This window comes from Alosa pseudoharengus, unplaced genomic scaffold (assembly GCF_046254945.1).
Source record: "Alosa pseudoharengus isolate Yale_2024_CS ecotype anadromous, Long Island Sound unplaced genomic scaffold, YU_APseudo_1.1 YU_APseudo_1.1_scf_23, whole genome shotgun sequence".
Taxonomy (NCBI): Eukaryota; Metazoa; Chordata; class Actinopteri; order Clupeiformes; family Clupeidae; genus Alosa; species Alosa pseudoharengus.
In genome coordinates, this window is record NW_027468685.1 from 13,328,955 (window position 1) to 13,341,811 (window position 12,857).

Sequence of the window (12,857 nt, forward strand, 5' to 3'; positions counted from 1 at the left end):
TGCCATAAAAGATTATTCCTGTAAGAAATACATGTGATATAAGAGGAAATATAAGCAACTCTGTCAGATGTCAATACCATTTTCAATAGTCATTTTGAATTTAAAATGTTCCTCTGTTGATATGTCAACTCCGTCAAATAGAATAGATGATCTGTTCCCTCAAGGATATTTGTCCATTAAACCAATACATTTCCAAAGTTTGTGTAATTTTTATGCTTCTAAATATCACTGTTCATTATGAAGGTTAAAAACAAAACCTTAAAATCTATACAACCAAAACTGTATGCATTAAACACTGACTTGTCTGACTTTAAAAATGTGATATTCATTTCAAAACCTGTGTACATAATTAAGGGAACCAGGAGACTGATAAGTCAAACTATTTGTGGTAAGTTATTCAAAAAATTATTTTATAAACATTTCTACATGTCTGATGGTGTTGACAAAAACCAAGTGCGGGTCCAGCAAACATGTAATTTTTTTTTTTTTAAAAAGTACAACTGGGAGGTTGTACCAAACCATGGTTAGACCACATTTAACAAAGATGTGTTAATAGTTTTTGAAATTTGTTTTTGCTCTCAAGAATCACTGAAATATTAAGTGCAAACTGTTGACCTCATGAAGACATTTGACTGCAAAAAAAAACAGACTCAGTACTCATGTTGGTTTTTCATTAGAGTAAACCTTTACTGGTACTTTCACATAATGGCCACACATCAAAAATTGCTTACTTTAATATAAACTGGGAATGTATCAAGTATAGTCTATGAAAGTGCAAATGACAAATTCAAGGTTAATGATTTGCCTAAAGATGAAAAAAAATGTTAATGGATTTGTAAAATATGCCACTGCCATTACCTCTTAATTTAAATTAAGTAGCAGGTAAGTACTGCAATCCCTTTTCCTTCCCTGGGCACAACATCTGGTTGAAGGATGAACGCAGCTGCTGAAATCCAACCAGTGACACAGAGTGAGAAAATAAAATAAAATAACTCTCAAAGTTTACCAGCTCTAAGATGAGCACTCCAACCAAACGTGGTGCAAAACTGTCCCTACTGCAGTTCTAGGACACACTGATTTGGAAAACAATCTCAGAACAGCAAATGATGAATCCACAACCTCAGCTTTTTGTAATTTAAAGGCCAATTCACAATATGTGAATCATTATACATAGACAAATATTATATTTACTTTAAAAAATCAAATAGAGAAGGGAACTCAGTTGTTGTAAATAAATAAAGCAAAGTATAATGTCTTATTACCTATACATTTTACATTATTTTAAATTAAGTTAAATTAAACTACTTCTTTTAAAAAGCACTTATTCTTTAATGTCCTCGCTAGATCAGATAACTGTATGCCGGCTTCTGCAGTAAAAATCAACCAGACCAAAACAAGAGTTGCTATATATGAATGTGTCTGTGGTGGGCCATCAGTTGGCTCATTCTAACCAAAAAGCTATAAAAATGTGAACGTAATGGCCTACAAATAATGAAATTAGAAATGCTACTATGCTACAGTGAGACGACAAAATGGAAAGGGGGGGTGGGGAGTGAGAATATCATTTTCAATACTCAATTGAGTATCTGCGTTCAGCATGACGTGGCCAAGTCCATTTCATTCCCACGTTATCGGGACAGGTTATTAGAGGAGGCGATAAGGAGCCTACTTTGAGGACAGTAGAAATAAAGGCACGCTTATGGGTACAGCCTTATAAGCATGTCTGAAGAGCAGCAAAAATTGTTCCCCAACCCACCACACGCACTCCAGAGACATCCTCATGTTTCCATTTACTATGGGTGAATACAGTACATCAGAGAAAAGAGTGGCAAAAGGGAGATAAAATTCACTAACAAATCAGTATGCATTTACCTTCTTCGGTTTAAGGAGGGGAACCGTTATAAGGTTATTATGCGCAACACATCTCGGTTAGCACTGAATAAAATAAAAGAGAATAGTATAAAAATGAAAACAGGATAATAATGGGGGACATCTGGGTGCGGGTAGAGTTTGATTGGCTCTCAGCAAAAAAGAACTAGGCACAATTTGTGTCATAAACCGCTGTTCCTGCAGCACTGTTTTTAGTGTTTCTTCAATCTGGCCTTGGCAAAAAATTAAATAAAAAAACAAACAATAAAAAGAGTTCTTAACACTTTACTTAACAAGCTCTGTCAGCAGGCCTCTCTTAAGTCATAAACTTAGCTTAGCTTAAGAAGAGGTTACTTCAGATAGCCAGGTGCTTCCCACATGCACCAACAGGATTAAGGTGTGATTTTAAATGCTTTGATATGCTTATGACATGTTTATCAAGGCTGCATGATAGAGGGGTGTTGTGGGGGGGGTTAGCCGAAATGTTAAAGGAGTGACATCCTAGCAAGCTGGAGGGGTATAACCCATTTAAACCCTCTCTAGCAGCATGCGCGCACACACACACTCAGACACCAGACACACACACACACACACACACACACACACACACACACACATCACCTCTCTCTTTCTCTGACATGCACACACACACACATGCGCACACTCACACCAGTCTCCTTCTATTTCATTCACATCACCCATACCTCTAACACACCAACTCCCAACCACGCGCACGCACACACGCACACACACAATGGTATCATCATACTTGTGATGGAGAAAAAAAAAAATATCTGTAAAATACTAAAATCCAACATAAGGGAGAGCACAGGATGAGAACACGAGCAGTACTTTAACTCAAGGTGCTCCACTGTAACCATTCATAAAGCGTCTGAAAAAACACTGTTGAGTATCTTATAACACGCTACAAGCATGCCTAAGACACGGAACACCCACTCCTAAGCAAAGGACTTCAGAAGCCGTTTCAAGGCGGGAAAAAAAATGAATCACTAAAGTATAAAACAGTGCATCAGCCTGGCTTTTGTACACTGATGCCGACGGTAGGTTAGCGCTGCATACTTGTGGCAACTGTTATAATATCTTGTTAAGCGTTTATTAAGGCTTTATGAATGGCTGCCTGAGACCACTTCAATTAAAGTCAGTATTAGCAAGGTTGTTTTTTTTTGTTTTTCTCGTTTTGTTTTTTTTCGCTCGAGTCTGGAGACCGAAGTACTTCTCTTGAGTGACCTGAAAGATTTCATTGATGCATTCTCAATTAAAATAAGCAATCCTGTTTCTCTCACCCACCGCCATCACCACCAAAAAGAGCAAACGTCTCCTTAGTGGAGATGTGGCTTTTTTCCCCTTCTCTCTACAATTATGATTAACAAAGAAACTACCTCAGACCAGCATCACAGGGCCTAAAAGAGGAGGAACTTACCGCTTCTTCCAAACATTCCTTGACATTCTTTTTTTTTTTTTCAACACTCGGTTACAACCTTTTTTTAAATGTTTTCTTTTTTTTTTTAAACCAGGCAGTGGAAGTCACATCCACTTTTAGCGGCTTCAGTGGAACCCCATGGCACTGTGCTCTTTTCCTTCCTCTTGTAAATGCAGTGTTGACTGTTAGAGTCTGGTTGTGTGAGGAGCCCTCAAGACTAGGTAAAGGTGTATAAGTTATCAGTAAGTGCTTGTGTGTGTGTGTGTGTGTGTGTGTGTGTGTGTGTGTGTGTGTGTGTGTGTGTGTGTGTGTGTGTGTGTGTGTGTCTGTCCTCACACAAGGTGCACCTGCTCCTCCCACTCAGAGGGTAGCTCTGTGGGGTGGGTATTGTCACGACGACACCCATCCCCCTTCTCCTCCTCCTCCTCCTTCACCACCACCTCCTCCTCCTTCTTTTCTTCCTCCTCCTCCTGGTCCTCTTCCTGCTTTTGGGGCGGGGCAGAGCCCTCTGTGTCTGGGGGCGTGAGTGCGATGCCCACCTCCATGGTCAGCTTGGTGGCGCTGGGCAAACACTCGTCCTCCACACAGCCCAGCTCCAGCAGGTCAGGCCTCTGCAGCACCAGCCCCCCCGTCTCCTCCAGGGCTGGGCAGGGCGGCCACAGTTCCTCCTCCTCCTCCTCCTCCTTGCCCGTGTCCGTCTCATCGTCCTGGGGCTGCTGCTGCTGCTGCGTGGGCACCTCGGAGGCCTCTTCCTGGAGCTGGGGCTCGGCCTCGTCCAGCGGGAGTGGGTCAGCGGAGTCGTCCGTGGGCACCAGTGCAATTTTCTGCGGGTTCATGTCATGGAACCAGGCCATGATGTTGCCCAGCAGGTTGGCGTTGACCGAGGGGTCCAAACAGTCGGGGTCGCTGGGGGAGAAGGGGTCCGAGACGCTGACGGAGGTCGTGGTGGTGGCGGTGGTGTTGGTGAGTCCGGGGGCGAGGGAGGAGGAGGCGGACGAGGAGTCCCCGTAAGGCCTGAGCGCGTCGGTCAGTCCGCCAAGCCGCATGAGGCTGTCGCCCAGCTCCAGGAGCTGCGAGCTGCTGAGGGAGGCGCGCGGGAGATCCAGGGCGTGCGGCGCCGGGTCCAGACGTGAGGGCAGCGACGAGCCGATGGCCCCCAGCGAGGCCTCGCCGCTCAGGCTGTCCTGGGGGTCCGTGTCCGTGCTCATTCCGGACTCCTGGAGGGACAACTGGATGGCCAGGAGGATGTTGGGGTCGTCCTCATCGAGAGAACCAAGTGCCTGTAGAGGATGAATGAGACGAAGCTATATTTACACAGTACACACTCAGACCTGGGAAATACACACTTGCTTTAGTCAAACTAAATCAAGCTGATTTTTATAGTATTTAAAAATTATTATGCAGAAGTTTCACAGGTCACATTCTTCATTTTTAAGTTGCTTTTTTGGCAATAAAATGCGGTATCCAGCAAAACCAGCAATACACCTCATGTATCAAACAACTAATTAACTAATTAGAATGAGGAGAGGAAACTTCCATTACAAATTTAACACCATTCTCTTGTGTCCTTACAGCCTTTCGTGCTGTGCCATGCAATACCCATTCTGGGGAGTACTGACTAACTCCTTGCATCCAGGAAAACAAATGTCCGCTTGTTTGCGGAGTGGAAAGAGGGGTTTTAAGATATGTCAGGGTCCTAATTCAGATGATGGTAATGAGCTCATGGGGATCGATCAAACTCACTGTTGAGACGTTGAGGCGTCGTCTGCTTCCACCTCCTTCTGGCCCATCTGATTGGTGTAAACAAACAAACAAATAAATAAAAATAACAACCGTTTCAATAATTTTATTCCATAACACGTAAAGAAATCAGACAAAATCAGCCATTTCCTGTCCTCCTTAACTGGGAAATTATTTTAAATGCCTCTGTTAGCTCTGCTAGTGTGTGACACACTTTCTTTAGCTTGTTTTGGTCTTTAGCTTTCTGTTCTCCAAAGGCATAGACATCAGACCACACACTTTACAGAGGTCAGACATAAACACCAAATCAGCAAAGAGTTCATTCAAAGGTTCTACATTTCAAAAAAAAAAAAAAAAACATGTTCTATTTGCCTTAGTACTGCTGCTAAAATAGTAGGAAAGCATGCAGCCTAAGTGTGTATTTTAGCTACAGTCTCCTGTTCGTAACTAAAACAAAACAAGCGTGAGTGATGTCCTGACTACGTGACCTAACCTAATCTTAACAGAGGATAAATTTCCACAGCTGAGGTGAACATGGGGTAAACGGGCCATTCTGACATCCTGGTATAGAGTGACAACTAGAGAGGCCAAGAGAAACACAAAGAAAGAGGAAGACAGAAAACAGACGTGAATGGTCTGTTTGTATATCGGTGAGAGACAAATAGAAAGAGAAATGTGTACACAGTATGGGTGTCTGAGTAAGGGAGTTGCTGCTTGTGTGTGTGTGTGTGTGTGTGTGTGGTCAGGGATCACACCTAAAGTGCTGTCACTGGATTCGTTGGGGTCAGGTGTGTTGCTCCGCAGACTGTGGAGACTCAGCATGTCGCCTCGCCGACGCTGCCGGTGTCTGCGTCTGTACTGGAACTCAGAGTATTCCTACAACACAGCACACACAAACACTTAGTAACTAACACACACACACAGGAAAAGAAACACACACACACACACACACACACACACACACACACACACACACACACACTCACATATTCTATTCTCTCACCACAACATAGGTCTCTACAACAGCTACAACATTACTTCAGCACAACACATCTGCACTACTATGCATGCACAGAGTAAAATACACACACTGGCTCACATATTCTCTTCTATTTCACCACAACATACAAGTCTAAACATACCGATTCAACACTTCTTCAGCACAATGCAACTACTACTATACAAAACACGATCACGCTCGCACATACACACACACACAAACACCATGAACACAAGCACAGACACACATCACATGACCACAAGCGTCATCTGTATTTCTACTCTTTCAAACGCAGCATAGCACCTCATTATCAATCTCCATAAAGTACCAACGAACACAAGTGTTCTTTCTTTCTCCATCGTACAGACTGTTATTATGCTTCCCCTGCGCACAGACAGCATTTCACCTGTCTGTCTGTAGATATGCAACACATGCCCAGCACCCCTTTGTCTGTAAATTCAGTAAAGTCAATTTTCTACCTCACATCATGTACACACACACACACACGAAAATCCACTTTTACAGAAAAACATCTGATTTTAAAGAACAAATATTCATAGAAGATTTGCTATGTTCTTTAACCACTACACTACATAAGCATGCTCAAGCCAAACGTGCAGACCAGGCATAACTTCTGAGATAACACTAAAAAGATGCACAACGTTGGAAAGAGGGGCACACTTTGAACATAACAATCTCAGCAGGCCAGATTTGTTGGTGAGCCACTTCAAAATGAAAAATCTGCTAAAAACATATCATAACACTTTCAGACATTGACATCAGTGTTTCAGAAGACAAAATACACAGAGTGATTTGGATCATTCCCAGTTCTCATTTTGGGGTAAAAAAAATAATAAAACTAGTCCTGGCCCGTCATTAGGTGGGGTTGAATTTGAAAATAAAAATTGTGATGACTGTCAAAATGTGCCTAAGGATTCAGAATTTTTTTTTTCTATGATTTTGGCTATGGTTATAACATTCTGCCAAATCTATAATAGCATTTCCTAGGGAGAGAAGTAACTTTTAGGATACATACAGTACGTATACATTGTCAATTAAATGTACACTAGTTGAGTTACACTAAGGGCTATATTTTGGGTCACCAGCGCATGGCGTAAAGTTCGTTATTCACTGGCGCGAAGTTGAATTCGTTATTTTGCACGTTTATTTTTTAAGCATTGCGCTAAGGGGTGTGGCAATTAACAACCTAGGGAGGGACCTGGCGCATTGTCTAAAAATCGCTATCATACACCACCTAAACCTGGTCAGAAGTCAATGGCGAGTTGTTCATATGCTATTTTAAGAGCGCATGTCAACAATCATATTGGCAGGTGCACGCACCATCCTTCTATCATTCATGAACGCACACCAGCGCACGTCCATGCAAAGCATTACAAATTGCACGATTACAATGGGAAACATAATTAGAATAAAGATATTATGAAATACTGTACATCTCATGATGAGTAGTTATTCACCATCATTTGCAAATTGGTAATGACGGTTAAAAGTGATTAGGGGAGAGGCGAGAGACACGTATGGAGCACAGCTGAAGACGCACTGTCACGAGATATAAGCAACTCCTCTGCAGGATAAATGTTGTTTTATTCAGTCATTTGAGCAACATTAGGGTAAGTGTTGCTTTTTCCAGCCTATGTTTTCGATGGTAACCCATTGTCAGTCAATAGTGAAAGTAACTGCATATAACTGTCTTGTCGTTGACTGACTCCTTGGTGAAGTTAGTTTCACTTTGCCAATGAGTTCAAATAATAGACGAGTGCAAATGCGTGAAGGCTATGCTAGGTTTTAGTAAAGCATGGTTTAAGAATGACTATTCCATACGGTCTCGCAAGCAGCCTCCTTCAAATGCGCCGTTGAATGCCAAAATACCGATGCATTTATTTGACATATCGCGCATTGCGCCGTTAAAGGGAATGACAGATGTCATTCTCATTGGTTTAAAATGATGTTACGCCCCAAATACACCCATATGACTGAATAAAAGACCTAGGAACACCTTGTTACGCCATGCGCTCCACTTTTGAGAACGAAACCCCTCCCAATGTGAACTGGACATCCTACTAAATTTGAATAGACTTTTGACGAGTGACGATGCACTTTAGAATGTCATGATAGGGCCCTAAGTTGTCCATTTTAACTAGCATCTTCTGATAGTTGACCTCCATAGCCTAATTAACAATAAACTTAAGATGGCACAACCAACCCTTTTGGCAGAAAGTTAAATAATAGGGTTCTATGTGGAGGACTTGGAAAAAAACGTTCCTTCCAGGCTAAGGGATCTATGTAGAACCTCCATGGCTTCCTCTGCTGGGCTATAGACGAAGAGGCCTCTTCTCTAACAGGGAAGCTAAACCAGGCGCGTAACTGAAGCATTCCGTTCTTGACACGTAAAATCCATTTTAGAAGATTGGTCTATTTTTTTCCAATGTACGCCATCACGTCTGGTGTAGCTACTTCCATTGTTTATAGTGGAAGCGAATTGTTGCAGCAGACGCAACACGAACGGAACGCTTGTTACGCGCCTGGTGAGGCAGAGCTGAGAAAACTCCATGCCTCAACAGAGCTCCTACCCCAGCAGCTAAACCTCCTCATACTCATCTTCATCCAAAAACTGCTACAACAGGGACAGAAGGGAACGTTTGATGTTGCCCATTTACAAAAAATTAAACTAAAACTTGATGTATGACAGATTACATTGAAACAAAACAAAACAAAAAACAAAACTAAAAAAAAAAAAAAAAAAAAAAGGTAATTCCGAGCCTTGCCAGCATGCGGTACAGTAGTCATGTGACAGGGATTAAGCTCATTCTGTGGTCCGACCAAAGCCATCAGCATGGTTCACTGTTATCAAAAAACGTCAACGTAACGCCAACATAAACTGCGAGGCTCTGCACATCAGAGGATTGTGGGTAAATGAAGTCTCAGCAGGCCATCTGGGTGATCGTATTCATCAACAACAAGGCAACAACCTACTCAGAAAGCCACCCACTGCCTGTTGCTAGGTAACGGGGTCACCCACAAGTTACCCACAATCCACTGGTGTGTGGACCTTGGCAGTTGAAGTTGAGGGTTACGCTGACGCCATGTACACTGAAATACACTGGTGGCTGGTTGGGGTGGCCCGGGTGCGGCTGCTGCAGTACCTGCGGCTGTCCTCCCACGTGTTCATAGCCCTCACTGTGTCCGGTCCCTCCCACAACGGAGGGATCCCTCAGCATCTTTGGACACAGAATGATACGGGTGGTGACCTTTGAACTTTACCCTCGCAGAGGCACAGACAGTCATTCATACATACATACACATACATACGCTAACGATCACACACTTAGGGAGTCTAGCGGTTAAGCAGATTTCTATAAAATAGCAATAGATTTCTATAGCGCGCAAGCAAGCTCGTAGCGAACCATGTTAGCTAAGCCACAGAACAGCACTAAAAGAGAACTAATATGATAAGAATGGCCATAAGCAAATATTCACCTCAGGTGAGGCAAAACCTAGGTACTCCCAGTCCCACGTTCCACCGGCAAAACTAAGGAGAAAAGAGATTGGTTTGATATAATTAGGAGCACTGACTGAAATTGCAATTGCAATTGCAAAATAGTTTTTATTGCAAAGCCCTGATGGTAAAATAATAATTTAAAAATAATTAGTTAAAAGATTTAGTAATCAAGGATCTTTGGTATGACTAGACCATTTACCAACTGAAATCCCTCTAAGTATCAAACCAAGTGCATGAACTATTGACCATGCCCACTAAATGTTCAGGTGAATGTTGATGGTGATGGGGGGGGGGGGGGGGGGGTGTTCCCATCCCCTACCTCCTGCGTGGGGCCTCTGGCGAGTCGTTGGGGGCCACACCCCGGGCCACCGAGGCCAGAAACTCACGCCTCTTCTGCTGCACCAGGCAGGCGGCACTGATGATTTTGTGGCGAGGGGTGCGGAGGTAAGGCCTGTTGACTTTCTGTGCAAGATCCTCTGTAACCATCTCCAGATCCGTCTGAATGAGGTGAACAGAGAGAGAGACGGAGGGAGACCGAGACCAAAGGGAGAGAGGGATGGACAGAGGGAGAGGTAGAATAACGGTGGTCATGTGTGAATACTATAATTACTGTCCTTTAATTGTACTTTTTACGGTCATTTCATTGCTGTCATTCACATGCATGTGGTTCTGAGGACCTGGGGAACATGGCTGAGTGAGAACCAATTATCGGTTTCCAGTCCAGCTCAATGTCAGTAAGGGGAGCAGGATTAGTATCACATAGGCAGCTACTTCAGCTTCACGGTCAGTATACAGATCCCATCATAAGGTAACACAGAGTGGAAATAGGCTTAAGGCCTATTCACACCAAGAACTATAACGATAACTATAAACAAATATTGTTCTCGTTAATATGAATGATGACGTTCACACATAAACTATAACGATAACGACATGAAGAACGATATCATTGGGGATCACTTTCAGAACGATAAAAAGCTAATAGCCAATCAGAACCCATCGAATTTTAACCATCACATTCATTAACACAAGGAGAGACTTTGTTTATCGTTGTTCAGTGTGAACGCTTCTATCTTTATGGTTATAGTTATCGTTATTGTTATCGTTCTTGGTGTGAATAGTACAACAGTATCGAGCTGCAAGGAGTTCTACTGTACATCAGACTTCAGAAGTTAGGCTTTTGATCTTTGGACTCAATTGTACATTCCCAATGAACCTCCAGCAGACAATGCAAACAAAATATATAGTGTAACAAATCCTCAGATTCAGTTGAACATTTTGATGCACGTTGTCATTGGACACAGTGGTCCAGCTTAGCTCACCGGAAAAGGCCATTTACCTGCATAAGTTCAAATATTTCTTTCTTTGTGCTTTTGGGTTCTAGAAAGAAACCATATGGATAAGAGCACTTGAGAATGCGTCTGGTCTTGAGGAGTTCCTGTACCCCGTCTTCAATGAACGTAGTGTCTGGAGGAGAGCCCTCTCCTGAAACACACACACACACACACACACACACACACACACACACACACACACAGACAGACAGACAGAGAGAGAACAAAGGTTACCTGACGAGGGACAAAATACAACCTTGACCATTTTTAATTACTGTTTGATGAGTAACTACTCTACCACATCTATTGTGACAGTAAAGCCGATCACATTCACTATAAACATGTCAAAACAATAGAAAATATGTATATACAGTCTGGTAGAAGCTCGCCATGTTTACCATAATATGTTCATCTATGAAATGTTTCCAAATGCAGTAAGGAGAGTTTATAATTAGTAAAGTAAGAAACACTGAACCACTCCGCTAATTCGCTATGCCAACTCGACCTGCATTGTGTCCAGCTGCACTCTCACTGTTGTTTAGTCTCAACAGGTTCAACAGCCAAAATATTTGCCTTTGGACATAATAAATCCGACCTTATGCTGACCTGTGTGCTTGACACTTACTTCCCATGAAAACACGGCTCAGTTGTTCCATCTTCTCTTTGGCTGTTTTAAGGAGTCGCTGTTCCAGCTGAAATCAGAAAGCAAGTTAGACATTCGTACTGAGGCATCCGAGATAGTCACCACAGTACCAAGGTCTGTTTTTTAATATATGTAATAGTCATAATTTGCGCAATTTGTTTTACTTATGATTTTTCTATGATATTTAGGGGATATAATATTTAAAAAATGACTTGACTGATATTTTTTTCTGCATCATGAGAAGAGGCAAGAAAAACAATATTCTGACAAACACTACATTCCCAAGCACATTAATATTATTTACCAAAGCACACTCACTTGGTAACTGTGTTCATGATTCTTGTAGCGTGTGTAATAGTGCATGAAGCGATCGAGTTCCTGATAGCTCTTGTGCTTCTTCTCTGCCTGAGAAAAAAGACAAAAGGGTTCTTTTGTGTCAATGTGCAAAAATGTCATCAGTCTCCTTCATGCTTTCACTCTCACACACACACACACACAAAATGTCTATAAAAGCACATTTAGCCAGAGCCTCTCCTAAGACAAATGTCCCCGTGAGCCCCCCAGTCTTTGGAGATCAGAGACATGCGGCAATAGAAAGTCTTTTCACAGGCCGACAGTCTTTAAAAATGACCGGCTCAAGAAGAGAATGGGTCTAAAAACAGCCTGTTTCTGAAAAACCCTCCTCACATTGTGCGACACGGACACAAAAGGCTGGCGTGTTCCCTGATTTCCTGCCGGCTTCTCTGTCGAGACGAAACCGTGGCTCAGCAGGGTGCAGATTAAACACACGCTATGTCTCTAAAAAAGGTCCATGAAACACGTACATAATGTCCTGTGTTTAAAACAAGGCTTGGTTCTGGACTGGTGTGTGTGTGTGTGTGTGTGTGTGTGTGATATAGGGAGCTGGAGTATATAGGCTTGGGACATGGCCATTAAAGGACCCAGATGCAAACGAATCCCCTCAGTACTTGAGCCAATAGCCCATAAAATAGAGAAGCTATTTTGTCATGTAAAGAAGATTCAGAAGATTCTGTTTACCATTTTGAGATAAATATTTTAAGATCCAAGCTTGAACTTGGTCTGTGGAGAGAAGGCGCACATGCATGCCAGTCAAGTATGTGTGTGCATGTGTCCTGCCAAAACAGTAGTTGTAATTCCAGAGTTGCCTGTAGGGTGTGTGTGTGTGTGTGTCTGTGTGTGTGTGTGTGAGAGTGTGTGTGTTTACCTCCACAGTCATCTCCTTGGACTGCTCCTCCACCTGCTGGATGACCTCATAGCGTGTGCAGCGGTAGTATCCACCTGTGGAGGAG

The 12,857-nt window shown here is 42.6% G+C and overlaps 1 protein-coding gene across 2 annotated transcripts in view; it reads right to left on the reverse strand.

Moving 5' to 3' along the window:
• Positions 1-662: 662 nt before the first annotated feature.
• LOC143140615 (ankyrin repeat and IBR domain-containing protein 1-like) overlaps positions 663-12,857 on the reverse strand; it is a 29,554-nt gene continuing 17,359 nt past the window's right edge. Inside the window, exons 12-21 of one of the 2 annotated variants that reach the window (XM_076301637.1) lie at positions 12,773-12,857; positions 11,866-11,952; positions 11,530-11,596; positions 10,910-11,055; positions 9,890-10,068; positions 9,549-9,600; positions 9,215-9,289; positions 5,806-5,926; positions 5,054-5,100; positions 663-4,590 (exon numbers count right to left, since the gene is read on the reverse strand). The exon at positions 12,773-12,857 is cut by the window's right edge and continues 50 nt beyond it. In XM_076301637.1, coding sequence (XP_076157752.1) covers positions 3,643-4,590; positions 5,054-5,100; positions 5,806-5,926; positions 9,215-9,289; positions 9,549-9,600; positions 9,890-10,068; positions 10,910-11,055; positions 11,530-11,596; positions 11,866-11,952; positions 12,773-12,857 — 1,807 coding nt within the window. In that variant the 3' untranslated portion in view covers positions 663-3,642. The remainder of the gene's footprint in view (positions 4,591-5,053; positions 5,101-5,805; positions 5,927-9,214; positions 9,290-9,548; positions 9,601-9,889; positions 10,069-10,909; positions 11,056-11,529; positions 11,597-11,865; positions 11,953-12,772) is intronic. The other variant, XM_076301639.1, reaches the window with a different exon arrangement.